This window comes from Miscanthus floridulus, chromosome 2 (assembly GCF_019320115.1).
Source record: "Miscanthus floridulus cultivar M001 chromosome 2, ASM1932011v1, whole genome shotgun sequence".
Classification (NCBI taxonomy): domain Eukaryota; kingdom Viridiplantae; phylum Streptophyta; class Magnoliopsida; order Poales; family Poaceae; genus Miscanthus; species Miscanthus floridulus.
In genome coordinates this window covers 171,071,192-171,089,340 of record NC_089581.1, presented here as the reverse complement: position 1 = coordinate 171,089,340, position 18,149 = coordinate 171,071,192, and the positions used below count along the sequence as shown (strand labels likewise).

Sequence of the window (18,149 nt, the reverse complement as noted above, 5' to 3'; positions counted from 1 at the left end):
GGCTGTAGCTTATCATAAACGATCGTAAATTTCCAGCCAAAATAATATTTTTCTCTCACATAAACCGATCAGCAATACTTTTTTACGAACCAGAAACCATATGAACCAGCCAACATGTCACGGCGCTGCGGATGGATGCCGGCCGGGCCTCCACGCTTTTTTATCCATGGCTGTGGCCATCAATGCAGGGTTTGTCTCAGAAGGGATATCGCAGCCAATTTGTATCGTTGCTAAGATCCTAAGCAAAGGACTGAAAACACCAGTAGTAGTACAGGACACAACGGTGACGTCCGGGACGACCGGAGGGGACACACTGTTCCTAGTGGCGGATCCACGGGGGGCTAGAGGGGCAGCAGCCCCTTGTGGAAGTGATTTTCCTTTATATTTACTGTAGCAAAAACGTGATTTCACCGTTAATCTTCGACATTTGTTTTAAATCTCTATTGATTAGTCCCCTGAGGTGCTCATCTTGGCTCCGCTAATGACTGTTCCTATTCGCTCCTGAATTATTGAGCCACACCCGGACCAAGTTTGGCCCCGTTCACTTGAAGGAAATTTGGAAGGATCTGGAAGAATTTGTAAGAGAAAAACACTGTTCTGGATGAAAAAAAGCAGATCAAGTCAGGTTTAAGAGCATGCGTTATCTCTTTCATTTCTCCCCATTTTCTTAAATCTGGTAAGATATTCAAGCCAAACTCCAAACAAACGGTCTGTGCGTTGGTTGGTTTCTAGGCTGATAAGCCCGACTAATACTGATTTATTATGAGAGAAAAACATAGTTAGCTGGCTAATAAGCCCATAGCTCAAACCCAAAAAAAAAAAACAGGCTGAAAATGTCTAGTCGTACAAACGTCAAGCTAGCAGTAGCTTCAGTTCTAGATTAGGGTAGGGCCCTAGGGGTGCCCTTGGAAGATTCGGCGAATAATTTTGCTTTGGGAGCAGGACAAAAGGAAGCTGATCTGTGTTACCCTGTGGCTGTGAGGGCCAGGGGCAAGCAATGGGAGCGTGCAGCGTGGCTCCCGAATCACGCGGCAAAATCTCCATCCCCTGCAAGATTCCATCGGCAGGGACAACGCGTAAACCCTTTTTTTTTCTTAATTTTTTTTAAAGGAACCTGTCTTGATGCCCTCTGCTGTAGCGACGAGCTGATCCGGTTTGGCTTCTCGGCGAAAACGACTTGTACGTCTGTCGCCGTCTCCCGTCACCGGTTGGAATTCACTTCGCTGCGGACGATACAAAGGACAAGCCAAAAGTGCTGTCGTTGCACATTACGCATTACGCCTTGCCCAAGTTCTTCCTCACTTCTCTTGAGCTGGCTTGGGGCTGGTGTTCTGTCGAAGCCGTTTAATTCTGATATTTTTGTCAGTATCCAGGATTGTCAAATCGTTACCTGTCTGCGAGAGTACGCGTGCAGTGCTCGAGAGAATTCCTTCCTGATAATACTCTCTGCGTGTTTAGTTCAAGGAAGTGAATTTTGGGCTATTGTAGCACTTTCATTTTTATTTGACAATTAGTGTTTAAACATGAACTAATTAGGCTTAAAACGTTCGTCTCGCAATTTCCCACCAAACTGTGTAATTAGTTTTTTTTTCGTCTACATTAAATGCTCCATGCACGGACAGCAAATATAGGTACTTTGGGATTTTGGGATGGAACTGAACACGCGCTCTACACACAGTATACAGACGTTTCATCAATCATGTAGGCAGTGCAATTTTTTAGTCCTTAAACGATTTGACACAACAATATTTTTTGCGAAAAAGAAGCTGACGCAACAATAATAATGTACAATGGAAGCATCCAAATTTAGCATCACTATACCAAGGGGCTTGTACGGCTTCGAGGACAAGTAAGCTGGCTGCATTCTTAAAAGCAGGCCAGCGACAAGGACATCCTATCCAAAGTATTGGCGGATTGGGGATAAAAATACCAGGCAACAAGAGAATACTGGAAAATAATTGCTACAGGCTGGCCATCCGGCAAAATCCTTTATTCTGTAGACAGAAAATTCATAAGGCCTCAGGTGGACCTTCAGAAAGAGCCGTTAAAGCTACAGTTGTAAAAATTGTAGCCCGCATTACAAAATCGACAACGGCTGTTAGTTCTTTGCCGGGGGTGACTTGGGCCTCAGGCTCTCGATCTCTGGTGTTGTCACAACAAGGTGAGGAGCCTCTGGGGGAGGGTTTCGGCCACCGCCTCCTTGCCATACTTTCCCATCCTTGTCTGCAAAATTCCTAATGTATGCCTGCGAGAAAAACCGATAACAGAGATGATGTAAAAGGATCTGCGGAGCTCATGGAGTGGAAGTGCCTGAGCAAGCGTGTGCGTGTGTTTCGGATAACAGCATATGAAGTTGTATGTCCAGCTATCTACCTCTTTGTTGAAGTTGGAGTAGGATAGATTTTTTCCAAGGGTAAGCCACCCTGGGCGGATGTTATGATCCTCTCCAAAGAGTTCAAGCCGCCTCCTTCCAAGAGCAAAATGCTCAACGATTCTATACATGTCATCAGGCTTTTTTGTTGATCCTGCAGAAGAAAAAACACCAATGCTACTTGTTGCTAACCATATAAACAAACGAAAACAGTAACTTGCAATCATGCATATGATTCTATGGTTACAACTGGGATTGTTTTTGTAAGCTTGTAACCCCAGCAGTATCATGGAGGGCTGGAGGCTGTATGAAAGTTATATGCCTTCTGAAAGAGCAGGGTTAGCCTTCTTCAAAAACAACAGGGACTAAGTGATTTTTACCCCTAAGAGATGCAGCAGACCTATTTGCATCAGATGTTTCAGGACCATCATCGACATATGATCTAGTCTCATTTTTAAGCCACAGTTCAGATTACTATAGATCAAGACCCCAAGCTTCCTATAAACAGCTAGGCATGCCACAGAGCAAATGATAGCAACAAAATGTACACCTTCTTTCAGATAATTTGTAATCCCAAATTCATATAAATCCAAGACAAATATGTTTTTGCCAACCATGCCAAATTCACAAAATTGCAATATTCATACCATGGCAGCAATAAAAACAGAACAAAGAACTCCATTTTCAACAGAAAGAAATCAGAAAAGAAAATTAGGAGAAAATAAGTTTATTGAGTGTATGCACCTCATCATAGAAAATGGAAGTCGTTGGTCATAAGACAGTAGTATAAATGCATGAAGCATATATAAAGAATAGGAATAAAACTAATAAAACCAAAGGAAAAATACCATCAGTTGATTCTTCAGCTATTATTATATCTGTGTCAATATTCGCATGGATGACATGCCCATCCGTGCTTCGTCGCACAGTTCCTTTTATGCCCATCAAGCAATGCTCCTGCACATGGAAAGGGTAGATACTTCACAAGAGAACCAGAGAAATACAGAAAAAAGACATATAGGCATGCCAGAAAAATGATACATCACATACTACTCAACCACAACACTACCTTTGAGTGCTGCAACAATGTATGGGAGTCATGCCGCAGACTTGGAGCTGCATTTTTCTTGTTGGTTTTCACCCAGCAAACATCCTCACACCTACGGAATCCCCACTGAACAAGGAAAAATTTCAGTCAGTCTCATCTTATTAGTTATTGCAGCATTTCATCAACAGCTGCAAATTAAAACACACATATAGATGAAATGAAAGTATGAAACATTGTATATGTTGCTATGCATTCCATCAGAGGGAAAAAAAACTGATTTCAAGCTCCCGCCCAGTCCCCCAAAATGAATGACATTACACTAATAATATATAGTGCAACTGTTAAAGAACGAAAATAGCAGGCTATGTTACCTTCTTTAAACACTGACGACCCTGTTCAAGGCCTACAGCATCACCAACCCAAAGGAACACAAAGGAGGGTGTATCTGCAATAGCCTGTTGATTCAAAAATACACTTCTAAATATTAATTCTGCAGCATAAATGAACTCGCAAAAGAGAAAGGATGAAAGAAAGAAAAGGGAAAAACCTCAATCTTTAAATTCATAATCTCCTCAGCAGTCCAATATTCTATGTGATCTGTGATTCCTGGCGCACGGTGAGTATACTCCTCCCATGGAGGATCCACAAGAATAACATCAAACTTGGTACCAAAAAACTCTGGAGAAAGAACATGTTCCCGCAGGTCACACTTGTAATACATTGGCGGTGAAGCTGACTTTGCAACAATTTCATCTTTCCTCTGTATGAGTTCTCTCAACTTTGGATAGTCCTCCGCTACGCTTGTAAGATCCAGTTCTCTAATGAAATTTTGGGGCCTCATGCCAGTGTCCACAAAGTTCTGTGAGTAATCATTTTGTTCGCCCCTTGAAGGAGCTTTTCTGTTTGGTCCGCTGTTCCTATATGGCGTCCAACCAGGTTTATCGTGGAGCATGTCACGGCTTTGAGGGCCCATATTATTGTAACCCAAACCTGATACATCTGTTGGTGCACCTAACCCAGTGTCTATTTGATTTAAGTGGATATTATGACCAGACCCAGCTCCCACATTTGGTGCGAACCTATGTTCCGGAGCAACAGGAGGAATGGGAAGGTTGGGAGGAACAGAAAGCATATTCACATCAACACCTCGTGCTCCAGGCCACACAAGAGGTCCTGGAAATGGTGGCATGAAAACGCTAGGTAGGAGAGGAGGACCAGGAGAATGGGGAATATTTGGTCCCATATGCTGCATTGGTCCTGGTGGCAGTCCAAGAGGACCAAATGGTGGAGGCATGATTGGCATTGGAACTCCGATTCTTTGAGAATCCCTTCCATTTGGTCTACCCCTTCCTCCTCTAGATGACCTATCGCCTTTTGGACCTTGTTGAGGAAACGAAGGAATCATGCTTGTGCTACCACTTGGATCTGATTCAGGATGATCAGAGGATTTATCATCAGTTCCTCCAGGTACTGAATCTCGATATGCTCCCACTTCAAATCTTCTACCAGGAACAGAGCCCTCTCTTCCAAAATTAAGATTACTATTAGGTCGAATCTCTATTGAGTCAGAATTGTCATATCGGTTCCCATAGGTTGAGGGACCTCTAACACTTTCAGATCTACCCCTAGAATCTCTACGGTATCCACCTCGGCCATGGAAATTCCCACCATCTAGCCTTTCCTGTGCATTCCTCCATTCAGAATCATTTGGCTCCTTAGTATCTCGCAATTGAGTGTTCCTCCCATAGTCCTTAGACCCTTCAATGTCTCGGGTTTTCTCATTCCAATTTCTGTCCCTCCCTCTGTCTGATTTATCATCTCTATAAGCTTCTCTTGTGTCAACTCTAAGAGAACCACCATTTTCATCAACATAAACTTCATCTGACCTCCTGACTGATGCCCTTTCCTCTTGGTCCCGTTGCCCTTGCTTCTCCCTACTAGCCTCTCTCCTCTCTGAACTCCTGGCAGAAGCATCAGGGCTAAATCTTCTTGAAGGTTCCCAATCATTCTTGTCCTCTCTTCCCCTCCTCCTATCATAGTCTCGATCCTTAGAATCATCAGGGCTTCTCCTTGGAACTTTAGGCGATCGTGAATCCCTTCTCAGATTATAGACGTCATCGTCAGCACTGCAGGCCAGGCCTGAGCTTCTATCTGCATTCCTCCTTGATTCATTCCTATCATTTGAAGGTGTAATCATTCTATTATCGTCCTGATGCCCAACTTCATATTCATATCCATGTTTTCTGGATATATCAGAATAATTTCTGCTATCCACATTCTCCTGATTTTCATGCTCCTCCTTCCAAGTGTTCCTTGCATTAATATTATCCTCAACCTCCTGCTTGCTGCGACCTCTACTAGACTCAGGCCCGTCCATAGCACTCTCTAATGTGTAGAGTCAAACTGCTACTTTTCCCAATAATACAACTCAGCTGATAAACCTTGGCAAGAAAGTTGAGATTCCTATACACAAAATAATGATAAACAATATCAATACCGACTTACCAAGGGTAGACAAAAGCAAAAGGAAATCAGTATACGATAGGCGAACTTGTCATAATGGAACTGCAAACAAGGTCAACTGAAAGGACGTCAGAAATCTAAATTAGCTGCACATTTAGATTTAATAGGTAGAAATAAGCATGCTTACAATGGAACTACAACAAAAACAAACCATAGACATCTGCTGGCTCCTATAGCTAGTCAACTAATATGCAGACTTAATATCAGAATAAAGTGTAACATAAGATACATATATAAGATATAAAATCCAAAAGTGAAGTTGGGGAGGGGGGCAAGCAACTTGTATGAATAGCATATATTCACTAACAATACAAGTAGCAATTCTAATCAATGTTATTGATGCAATATTGGTGTCTAATTTAATCAGCAGGACCGAGTGTGTATTATTATGAGATTTATTAAGCACATAGCAGATTGCATGAATTAATAATTGTTAGTCGCTACTGATGGCCCTATGCCATCGTGAATCAAAGCTTGGCCTTCCCGACCATTTTCACCATTGGATGTAAATGACTGGCCATTGTGTCATCATGTCTCTCACTTCAAACCATTTGCAGTAAGCGTGGAGACGTGCGCCTCCACTTCCTCTCTGAACTGTTCAGACCACTCGATCAGGGTCTCCACTGTCTGACGATAACAACAATAATTGCCATCGCCACCTTGGTGATCGAGGTTGAGTTTTCAGTGAAAAGATCTTGGTACTGGTCACAACAAAATGGAAAGTTCCAGGAAGTTCTGTCTGTGTCTACCCGTATACTACTGAGCCTAGTCTATCTCTTCCTTTGCCCGTATTTTCATCACCGTAGTAGCAATATTAAAGGGTTTAACAAATCGACTATTGATCTAATGGGAAGCCAATTGAATATTGATCCATAGTTGGTGCTGCAATCGATCAGAGACTCGAGTATTCAAACCTGCTCGGATGCTACTGTTCCGCTGTTCGCTGCTCGGCGCTCCGGCCTCCTCGGTGGGACGGTGGCTCGGTGCCGCACTGCCGCTTGGCCGCGCCGGCTTCCAACCCAGGAGCCGCCGCCGCCGCCGGCCTCAGTGGGTGCGAGCGCGACGATGCCCCTGGATGCTGCGGTGCTGACCCGGGCGCGGGCCGCCCAAGCCAAGTCGAGCGGAGAGCTGCCACTGACAGTCCGCCGCCGCCGCGAACGGACCTAGGGTTTGGAACGCAGGAACGGGAGTCGGAGGGGAGAAGCGCCTTCACGCCGGGCGAACAGCAGTCTAACATGTGCAGAGGGGTATGCCGAGCGGACCGCTGCGGATGTGGAAATGGGATTTTTAACTTTTAGCCGATGGCACAACTCTTCTAAGTTTTTATTATTTTTTTACTGAGATGACAGGCTACACACGCCAGAGTGGCAGGAAGCCTAGAAAGACCTTCAGAGCATGCGAAATAACATATGCACCCCTGCTGCTTCTCTCCCTCCTATCGTTGACGTGTGGGCCCCACATGTCAGCTTCATCTTCAACCTCCCGCCATCACCACGCAGAGAGGGAAGGGGGAACTCGTGCAGTCCCGGTCGTGCTGCTGCCTCTTCCTCAACCTCCGGCACACCTTGCTTTCTCCTCCTGCGGAAGTTGTCGAACTCGCGCACCACCGCCTGCACAGGCGGCCAGCGACCTGTCCTTGGGGCAGAAGTCGTCGACTATGTCGTCGAAGTTGATGCAGAACCCGACGCTCTTCTCGCCGTTCCACCTCTGGACCGCGCGCGGGAACACGGTGATGCTGTGGCGGTAGTAGCGCGGCACGCCGAGGAAAGACCGCCCGTCCGAGATGTCGGCGTACTGCACGTCCGCGATGACGTCGAAGGAGAAGAGCGGCTCCTTGGCCGACGGTCGAACCACACCGTTTGGGTGCGCCAACATGGATCGAGCGAGCAACTATGAGTGATTGCTGATTGAGCGGTGCTCGGTGGCACCCGGCAGCAGTCCGGCACCGGCAGGCACGACGAAGGAGCAGAGGATGATGGGAATTGCAGGCAGGTGCAAAAGAATCTATATGTCACTCTCTTGCACCGGTGTACGGGGCGCCTCTCAGTTTTTGGATAAAAAAAAGCGCGATCGGGACTGCACGAGTTTCCCTTCCCTCTCTGCGTGGTGATGGCGGGAGGTTGAAGACGAAGCTGACATGTGGAGCCCACGCATCTGCGATTGGAGGGAGAGAAGCAGCAAGGGTACATAGATTATTTCGCATGCTCTGTAGGCCTTCTCAGGCAGCAAAAATGACAAAAACATAGGAGGATTACTGTTTGCGATGGCTAGATGTGGCACGAACGGCAAAAGGTTAAAAGTCCCATTGGAAATTGGAGAAGTTGGGCCACTTTGTATTGTTGGGCCGAGCTGGAGGCTATTGTTTTGGGTGGGCAACTGGGCCTGCACCTGCGCAACTCTACTCCAAGATTGCTCGTGCGAAGCACGTCGGCTCAAGCCAGACGCTCCAACCCAACCCCACCCCGGCGCCGCCGACGAGGACGACAACGGCGCCCCGCTGTTCTTCTCGGGCGCCTCTTCGGAGGCAACCTCGGTCTCCTCCGTAATAAATCTGCAGCAGTTTAAATAGTACCGGTGCTTCTCCAGCTGCTGAGTCTGCTCGCCCCTCGGTGGTAAGTCTTGATTGATTCCACGTGCTCTAAGTTGAATCTGAGAGGGGGAATTCCTGATCACACGCAGTTCTTGCATGCTTCACTCATTGGCCTGCAGTGTTATTCAGTTTTTTTTTCACTTAATGTTGCTATCCTTATCCTTGTGACTAGATATAGTTGGATAATTGAACATGGGAACCTACAACCATCTTTGGTCAATAGCCAAGAGGAATGCAATGGCGGTTGTAATTGGCGTCTCCATTTCCGACCGCTATGTGACCTTCACTTCGGTGACGGGCGAATCCATGTATCCTACGTTTACGGCCTCCAGCAGCGTCTGGGGAGGTATTATGATTTCAATTCGTACATATCAATTGGGCAATGGACAACTAGGTTATGCTGCAGTCCATATTCAAATAGTTTGGTCTTCTGGTTTGTGCTGACCAGGGTGTTGGAACCAGGTGATTTCGTTTTAGCAGAAAAGAGGTGCATTGAGCAGTACAAGTTCTCACATGGTGATGTGATTTTGTTCAAGTAAGGATGGGCTAATTTTGGGAAAGGTCGTTGCCGCGGACTTATTCCATGTCTGTATCCTGATCATTCCCCATGTGCTCATAGGTGCCCTAGCAATCATAAGCAGTTGTTTGTGAAGAGGTTGATTGGGCTTCCTGGTGAGTGGATACAGATCCCTGGGTCCCTTAAGCTCACTAAGATCCCAGAAGGTCATTGCTGGGTTGAAGGTGATAACTCTGCTCGTAGCTGGGATTCTAGGGCATTCGGCCCGGTAAGTTTGTTCTTCTTGACATCTATACTACTTATTCAGGTGCCCTGACTCATGTCGAGTTGACTGAATGAAACTTATTAGTGCATATAATGCTCCTGCTCTGCATCGATTACTGATGGTCATGGGGATTTTTGGTTCCATGGTTGGATCTTGTTGTAGCCTGTTTCAATCCGAAGGGCATGTGCGTGTGATTTGAAAAGGCCAGTGACCAGCAATGGTACTTACGAAAGAATCTGAGCCTTAGCTTTTTGATATAAAAAATTTGAAACTCCTGGAGTGTTCCTTTTGTGTGAAAGTGCTGAGATGCTCCCCTCATCCCCTGCCATTTTAAAGTTAGACTGGGTGCCTATATGTGGTTGTGGAGCATCTGTGTTAGAAATGTCATTAACCATTAGAATCTCTTAGAATGGCTATAGGTACTATATCTTAGAACATTCAGATTTACATGGTTATTTAGCACTGTGGTCCTTTAAATTTATAACCTATTGGATCTGTAGTTATAGCAAGATAATAAATTGTCTTTTGTTGCCTCTTCAAAGCATTTTTTCTTATTCTGTAGTTTTTGCCTGAAAATGAAATCGATACACCATATGGTTGTAGTAACTGAAAGCTCCTAAGCAACACTTTGGACCAAGCTTTAGACAAACTAGATACCAAAGAGAAGCAAAAAAAACTGAAAAAATGGGAATAAAGCAAAACTTTGATAGTCAGGACAACCTATAGCACAACAGACAAGTACATTAGTGCACCTCAGGTTAGGAGCACCTCAGGTTAGGAGCACACACTCTGTGTCCTTGGTGATAATCTTTGAGGCTCGACAACTTGCAGCGATTTCTTCCTATTTATGTTGCTGTATTGCAATCTTTTGTGACGATAGAACTGGGAACAAAATCTGGTCCCTTTTCTGAAAAAAAGTTGTGTTGCATTGACTGCCAAGTATGAAACTATTGAGTTATAAAGCTGCTACCAATGAGCTTGGTTGTGTGCTTGTTTAGACAGACACTGGTTTTCTTCAGTAATCATCGGTTCAAATGTCTCCATGGTGTACAACTAGTGAACAGTTAGTAGAGGAGATGGCGAGAAAGCATAAATTGGGCACAATTCATTCTTGGCTTTTCAATTCTGAGCTTCTGGTTGTTTCCCAAAGAATGCATCCTTTGTCAATAGTTCAGACAACTCATTACAACTATATATAAGAAACCAATACCATATGTTAGTGACAAATTATGTTGCATCAGTGTGACTTATTTTGTATTTGTGCTGTTTTTCAGATTCCATTAGGTCTAGTTCAGGGGAGGGTTACCCACATAATCTGGCCTCCATCAAGGACTGGCCGAGTGGAGAGAAAGATACCTGAAGGGAGAATTTCACCTGATTGATCTTACTCCCTACTACATTGGATGATCATTGGTGTACCAGATAAACTTGCTCAATTACCATTTATTACCAAATCATAAGTTTTGTAAAGCCATAAATATATACTTGCCCCAGTAGTTGCACCGTGATGTTGTATTCTGGGATCTTCAACAGCCCATTGGAGTGGCTTTTTTTAGCCTCACGATACTGAAATTTAACTTATGCAGGTGCATTTAGTAAAACCCTTAATCAGGTTACTATTTCGAATGTTGCAATCTGCTGCTTATGCGTAGAAAAATCCAAGAGAAGTGCAATGGGCAGTGTTCGGAAATCTTAGCCTATCTTTTTTTGCTCTCTCTTTTTTTCCCTGTACTTGAGAAATAAAAACTAATATGTACACAAGTTATAATCTGTCCTACAAGCACAGTTTTTTCTTTCTTGTGGTCAACTGGAGTTGTGCTCTGCGCCAGCTATGAAGTTCATCACCATGCTCCTGGCCTTGTTGATGGTCATGAAGCACAAGAAGAGGTGCTCCTCCAGGTCGTCCAGCTGCTGCCTAAAGCTCTCCTCGTTCTTGCACAGCTGCTTCAGCACCTCCTGCACCAGCCTCCCCTTCTCGCCGGCCGCGGCGCGGTGCTCCACGCACAGTTGCAGCAGCGCCAGCATGTGCTCCCCCTCGTCGCGCAGCCGCGCCACGAGGCGGCTGATGGTGTCCATGTCCCGGTTCAGTATGTACGTGCCCTTGGCCGCGGCCTCCAGCTGCACCAGTGCTCGCCGCACCGACCGGCCGGAGAAGAGGCCCAGCAAGGCTGGCGACATCATCGGGAACGCGGCGAACGCGGCCAGGATGTGCACGCCGATGAACGCGCCCACGACGGCCACGGCGGCGACGACGGTGATGAAGGAGGCCGAGAGCAGCTGCCTGAGCCGGGCGAGGCTCTTGATCCGGAGCCGCGCCTTCTTCCTGCTGGCGTCGAGGCTCCTGAGCAGGTCGGCGGAGCTGAGCCGCACCTGCCGGAGCTTGCCCTGCGACACGGCCAGCGCGGCGAAGGGCTGGCCGAGGGCGGCGGAGACGTCGGCGAGGCTGGAGACGCCGACGTCACGGGCGAGCTTGCGGAGCGTGGTCTTGAGCGGCCGGTACCGGAGGCGGATCTGCTCGATGTCCCTGAGGAGGTGGCCGCACAGGAAGGACGCGCTGGCCGTCCCGTTGAAGTAGGTGGCGAGCTGGTCGCGCACCCCGGGGTGGAGCTGGCCCTTACATGGCGAGGCGAGGGCCGCGCGGACGGCGCGCTGCTCCGGCTCGAGGAGTTGCTCGGCGAACAGGCGGTAGGAGGGGAGGCGCTTGGACGCCGTGACGTTGCCGCCACCGCCCGTGTGCGGCACCAGCCCCGCGCCGTGCGCGAGGGTGATGTCCAGGACGCGCGCCCAGAAGTCGTTGTAGGACTCGGTGCGGAACGCGCTGGTGTACTCCTCCCGGAAGTCGAAGCTCGAGGACGGTTCCATCACGGGCTTGGGGTCGTGCACTGCTGCATGCCAACGCAAACACAGGTTAGCAACACAGATCAAGTGCCATGCGTACATACATGTATATACTACTGTATGTAGATGAAGGCACGCATGATGAATGAAGGATCGATCTAAAGCCAGCCACCTTGACGATGATGCTGGTGGATGCATGCTTGGAAACACTTGAACATGCTACCACCCATTTCTTCTCTTGGTCTAGAGACCTCTAGTAATGCAACATGCTAGTAGGGTTTCTCAATGGATATTTGGACATATACAGGTGCATTTTAACTGGCGGTTTGAGTTGCTTAACAATGCAGAAATGACAATGTAACAAGGTTGTGCGTTGCTATGTGTAAAAGCGAAGCGACAACATTGTTAAGTGTTAACGGGTGTTCTGGCGTGCTGCTACACGCATGCACGCACGGACGCAACGCAAACTCCAACCGGCGCTGACTGACTCCGCCGCGCCGTGGTGACCATGACCATGGCAGATGCGCCACTATACGTACGATGGTACGTGGCACACCATTACCAAGTCAAATGTGATTGAATACAATGCACGAACGTCGATGCAGTGGTACGTACCTTGCCGGCCTCCGTCGCTCTGCTGCACGCACCCGAACGCGACGCCCATCGTCGATCAAAGAACGAAGCTGCCCCTGCGATAGAACAACCAGTTCCTTGGCGCTCTCTCGATCCGGGCCGACGCACAAGGCTGCACTGCACGCGTACGTTTCAGGTTGCAGTTGCAGGCACAGGCGCGCTGCCGGGCACGGCGTTGGTCAGTTTCTTCCGACGATCGAGCTGCGCAGCTGATATATGGATGCGATTCGGTCCGCGAAGCAACTATCTGCGCGTTTCTTGTTCCGGTGGAAGTGATGAGCCAGGGGTGGAGAACTTATAAGGCGCCGCCCCAAGATATCTCTGTTCGCTGGCCATGGAAATCGTGCTTGCATTGGGCGCGAAGACAAGTCTTCCGGCCTCTCCTCCTATCTCCAGCTTGCTACTAGCAGATGCTGCTACCGCTAGCTAGACCTGTCGTCTGATTCGGCGGAAGCTTGGAAGGAAGCACAAGAGGTTGGCCAGCACTCAACAAGACACGCCAGACGACACGCGCACGTCCTAGAATTCCACAGGAGCCGTCGGATCGGGCACCGACGGCCTGCTGCATGGACGCGCGCGCGGCTCGGTCCATGGACGATCGACGCCGTGGCAAGTGGGCGCCCACCGTACCCCGCCGGCGGGTGGGCGCCGTGCGTGCTCCCGTTGCTTGTCCGTGTGGCGCGCCCATGATCGCGACGTGTGTTTTGCCCGGGGAACCCGGCCAGGCGCGGGCTGGTTTGCGTTGCGTCCGCGTCCGCCCGAGCGTTTCGCGTTCGCCAGCTGCGAACGCCACCGGCATGGGAACTGGGACAGGCCCTGGGCCCTCGCCGTGCCGCTCTGTTCGGCGGAGGGCCGGGGCGCGCTTGCCGTGTGCGCGGTCCAGAACGCATGCAGGCGGGCCAGATTGTCCGACATATTTTTCCAGCCGGCCACTCATATCTTCTTCCTGATCTGGGAGGGATGGGCGCCGGGGATCTAGCTTGCCATGCGGTCACAAGGTGACGCGGAGGTGCGGAGCTGTGGATGGTTGGAGGAAACAGTAGGTTGCAGATATCCCAAGCCTCCTCGGCGGCGGCAAAGGGTGGCCAGCGCGCAGCTGCAGTGCCTTGCACAAGAGACACCGCGGTGGGCATGGGCAGATCATGCACACATGGTGACAATGGCTTGGCTACGGCAGCGGCAGGCGTCGCTGTTGGTTGCCCGGTGGTCGCTACGCTACTCTTTTTTCTCTTTCAGTGATGGGCAATGACGTCGCTGTTGGTCGCCGATCACGCCAGTACACTCGTCTTCTCCGGATCAGGGTTTTGGCTTCAAATGGTCCAGACTCCAGAGATCCTAACACCCTCTACAAAAAGGCTACTACAGCAGACTGCAGGAAATGGACCGACAAACAGCAACGGGCAACATCAGGCAGTGGCGACTGGCGAGACTGAAGACGACTCGATCAAGGACGGTTGCGTTCTTGCATTCAGAATGGGTGAGGGGGAGCAGCACGGTGGTTACAATACTGCAGCAGTACACAGACCATTTGGCAAGGAGGACCACTAGTCCACTACCTGTGATTTTGTCAGGTTGCACAAGGTAAAACTGCTATAGGGAGCAAAACTGAAGTAGACCAAAGAGAAGAACGAACGAACAAAGAACAGGACATGTAGAACAAATTAGAAAATGAATCTACAGTTCATCTCTAGAATTATGACGCTTCTTTTTCTGTGGCTTAGTCAAGAACTTGCTTCTTTTTCTGTGGCTTCTCAAGAACTTGGTCCAGGGGTGGGTCTCCAGGCCTGCGGAAAATTTGATCACCTATCTTAAACTCGTAGGCCTCAGGCCTGACTCAGGATAAACTCCTTCAGCTGAAACCAGAGGAAAAGAGAGAGAGGAATTATAAACATTTGAGCAGACTGGGAAGGAAACGGAATCTTATCTGTAAATCTGGAAGGAAATCATGTTTCTAGGTTGTTTCGGCCCTCAATTTTACATGCTGTGCACTGAGCCTCTGAAAATGATAGAATGGTCGTCCTAAAAGAGATGGTAGAATGGCTACAGAAGTGCTGTCAGCTCTAGCCTCTAGGCAAACACCTCGAATCCCAAGTTCTGAATCACATGTGGAGACTGATCTCATAGAACGATGGCAAAGTGCGCTCTGTACCATTGAGCGGTAATAACGCTCGAGTGAATGAGTCATGGGATAAATAGACATGAGTAGACCAGTGATTTCGTCTAACTTTTGTATAAGATTTTCAGGCCCTGGGTGCTTGGATCCTTTGGAAGGAAAGGAACGACATAGTGTTTAATGGTGTCTCGCCCAGGTTAGATCGGGCGCTTCTCAGAGGTCTGGTTGCTGCTAGTCATGGTAGATAGCAGCTCCAGTAGTTGTGGTTTTGGTCGTCTCTTTGTTTTGAACAGGCGCGTGTAACAGTTAAAAATCACGAGCTGTGTGTGGTGTGGTGTGGTGTGAGTTTTGTATTGGCTATTTGAGCCTTCATTTTTCCTATCTTAATGCAATGATACGTAGCCCTCCTGCGTATTCTAGAAAAAAAAAAGATTTTCAAGCCATGGACCATGCATAGATTACAATGAAATGATTGAAAACTTATCCAGCTCGTGCTAGGCAGTGATGAAGCATATCGCTTAACTTTTCTTATAAATTGAAATTCAGGATCAACTGTCCAATATGCAGTATGAGTATGAGTATGATATGTAGCTAACACAATTTCAGGGAAAGGTAATTGCAGTCCACATCACCAACCCCTGTGAGTCCACAACGTGAATGAGATTGTTGAACTAAGTTGCTCACTTTTTTCTTAACGTCTAATCTTTCAGGTGAACTGGTCAGATCAAGACCACCATTTTTTTTCCCGGTCAAAAGACCACTGTTCTGCCCCAACTTTACTGCCATTGTAAGAAAATGGCCAATCCAAAGGAAGGAAGCGAGCACCAACCTCTAGAATGTCTCGCCCTCTCTCCATGGTGAACATGAGCGTTCCGAAATTAACCGCCACGAATTTGGCGTCCACCGATCCCGTCCGCAGCACATTGCTCCACCTCGTCGCGATCCCCACCACATCCTCCTAAAATTAAAAAAAAAGGGAATTTTTAACGACACGGTGAAACGAGGCGACGAGCGTGCGGCCGTGGCGGCGATCGAGGTCGAAGGATCCGGATCCGCACCTGTGAGCGGGCGGTGCCGGGGCGGAGCTTCACGAAGCCGAACGACGGGCCGGTTTGGCCGCGGAGGAGCTCGGCCTGGAGGGCGGCCGGATCCATCCTTGAAAGGTCAGGCGGCGGGCCGTCGCCACGGCCCGGGCCTCGGGAGGAGGGCGCGCCATAATGGCGCCACTCGTCATCCTCCTCGTCGTCTATCACGTCGCGCAGGTCGTTCGGGATACGCGCCCGCTTCGCCCCTAGGGCCGCCCCCGCGGCCGCGCACAGGAGGACGGCGGCGGCGAGTGCCACTCGCCATGCCATTCTTGCCATGTGGGTGAGGAGACGGTTTGCTTGGGCCCTGGGCGCCCCCAACGGATCAAGCGTGGCTAACCAAACCATAAACCACTATCGCACAATTACCTGCACGTTCCATGTGGCTTCTGATCTCCGAGTTGCATGGAAGCCATATTGATTTTGCATATATTAAGGCCATGTTTGAGCAGGGTTTTCACTTCACCTAGTGAAGCTATTTTTTTTTTACTTTAGCTCCACGAACAGTTTTACCGGTGGAGCTGAAGCGGTTTTAGGTAAACCGTTTGGCAAAATAGTTTCCCTGTGAGAGCATATTTTTAGGGGCCTGGAGAAGGAGCCAGGAGAAGCCACTTTTTTTTTTAGCTCCATCCCACCCTCAAATCACTGTGAGAGCATATTTTTAGAGGCTTCACAAGTGAAGCTATTTTACTTTACCCGTTTGGTAGAAAACGGCTCCAAACGGCTCCTGAAGCCGGTAGAGAAGCCCGCCAAACAGGACCTAAGGCCCCATTTGTCAGCCTTCTAGTGAAGCTATTTTTAGGGGTCTTTAACTCTACTAACAGCTTCACCGGTGGAGTTAAGTCGTTTAGCAAAACGAACTTTACCTGTCTATCGTACATGACTGTGAGAGATCGATTATCCAAGATACCTCCGTGTATATACATGTATAGTAACATTTGCAGCTGTACGTTTCTATATATTTTTCAACCTAAGTAAATTTGAATTCAAAATTTTGAAGTTAAAAAATAAAAAAATAACACAATAAAGTATTAGAAGACTATAGAGGGAGGATGAACGTACGGAAGGAAGATGCAAAAGAACTTGCGAACTCATGGAGAGAAGAGAAACAGACTCGCGAACATTTTCCCAGTGGCAGATCGTGTAATTTCATTAAATCCCAAGGGTAGTGGCGCACGGGCCTAAAGAAGAAGCTGAGAGAAACCACTTTTTTTTTGCTTCATCCTACCCCAAACTCATGTGAAAGCATGTTTTTAAGGCTTCATCAATTGTGCCACCGCGCCAACGACTTGACGCGCCACCAAGTGACCGGATGCCTCAGCACCAAGAGTTTGGTCGAGTCTAGTAAGGCACTAGAGAGGTATTTTCGCGACAAAACGTGTCCGGTCAACGGTGACCGGACTCAGTTAGCGTCCGATATCTCCCTCTCTCATTTCTGCGTGCCACGTCAGCATGATCGGACGCACCCTTTGCGCGTCCGATCCATTGCCCTAGCTAGCATCCGGTCAACAAGCCGAGCCACGCCCTTCTCTGTGCGCCACTGACCGGACGCAGGGCCGAATCCGGTCATTGCCCAAGGTAGAGTTCGGTCCCTGCACAACTCCTATTTATCTTCAACTTCACCACCCTCGGTCAACTGTGCTAACCACCAAGTATATCACCTTGTGCACGTGTGTTAGCAACTTTTCACAAGCATTTTTAAAGGTATTAGTACTCACTAGAATCTAAATGCATATACAATGAATTAGAACATCTAGTGACACTTTGATAGCCGCATTTCACGACGAGGTTCACCCCTATTAATAGTATGGCTATCTATCCTAAAATATGATCATACTCACTATGTGTCTCGATCACCAAAACAAAAAGCTCCTATCAAATATACCTTTGCCTTGAGTCTTTTTATTTTTCTCTTTCTTCTTTTCCAAGCTTAAGCACTTGATCATCACCATCATCCCATCATCCATTTCTCCAATGCTTGGTGTCTACTAACTTATCTCATATTCACTTAGAGCCAAAGGTTAGTACCTAGGGTTTCATTAATTCACTAAAACCAAACTAGAGCCTTCATGGCCCTAGACTTTATATAAGGGTAGGCAGGGCACCCTTCCTAGAGATGATCGGACTCTCGAAGGTCTTGAAGTGGAACCGTGACGCCTAAGAGGG

At 48.0% G+C, this 18,149-nt stretch overlaps 3 protein-coding genes and 1 pseudogene across 5 annotated transcripts; 1 reads left to right on the top strand and 3 right to left on the bottom strand.

Annotated features, from left to right (window-relative positions):
- Positions 1-1,795: 1,795 nt before the first annotated feature.
- On the bottom strand, positions 1,796-7,210 carry LOC136535692 (N6-adenosine-methyltransferase non-catalytic subunit MTB). Its single transcript, XM_066528058.1, has 7 exons — positions 6,857-7,210; positions 3,967-5,882; positions 3,791-3,874; positions 3,441-3,545; positions 3,220-3,328; positions 2,374-2,525; positions 1,796-2,245 (listed from the first exon to the last, which is right to left on the bottom strand). Exons 2-7 carry the CDS (start codon positions 5,794-5,796, stop codon positions 2,099-2,101), a joined length of 2,427 nt encoding a protein of 808 aa, XP_066384155.1. The 5' UTR covers positions 5,797-5,882; positions 6,857-7,210; the 3' UTR covers positions 1,796-2,098.
- Positions 7,211-8,358: 1,148 nt separating this feature from the next.
- Positions 8,359-10,982, top strand: LOC136540654 (uncharacterized). The gene is made up of 5 exons (XM_066532663.1): positions 8,359-8,554; positions 8,705-8,878; positions 8,995-9,067; positions 9,152-9,317; positions 10,589-10,982. Exons 2-5 carry the CDS (start codon positions 8,725-8,727, stop codon positions 10,694-10,696), a joined length of 501 nt encoding a protein of 166 aa, XP_066388760.1. The 5' UTR covers positions 8,359-8,554; positions 8,705-8,724; the 3' UTR covers positions 10,697-10,982.
- Positions 10,983-11,117: 135 nt separating this feature from the next.
- On the bottom strand, positions 11,118-13,136 carry LOC136540653 (UPF0496 protein 3-like). 3 transcript variants are annotated; one of them, XM_066532661.1, is made up of 2 exons: positions 12,768-13,136; positions 11,118-12,199 (listed from the first exon to the last, which is right to left on the bottom strand). In XM_066532661.1, exons 1-2 carry the CDS (start codon positions 12,814-12,816, stop codon positions 11,118-11,120), a joined length of 1,131 nt encoding a protein of 376 aa, XP_066388758.1. In that variant the 5' UTR covers positions 12,817-13,136. The 3 variants fall into 3 exon arrangements, with proteins under 3 accessions (XP_066388758.1, XP_066388759.1, XP_066388757.1); XM_066532662.1 differs by having other exon boundaries at positions 11,118-12,196; XM_066532660.1 differs by lacking the exon at positions 12,768-13,136 and adding an exon at positions 12,325-12,583.
- Positions 13,137-14,459: 1,323 nt separating this feature from the next.
- LOC136540652 (uncharacterized) lies at positions 14,460-16,308 on the bottom strand (annotated as a pseudogene).
- Between the last annotated feature and the right edge of the window lie 1,841 nt (positions 16,309-18,149).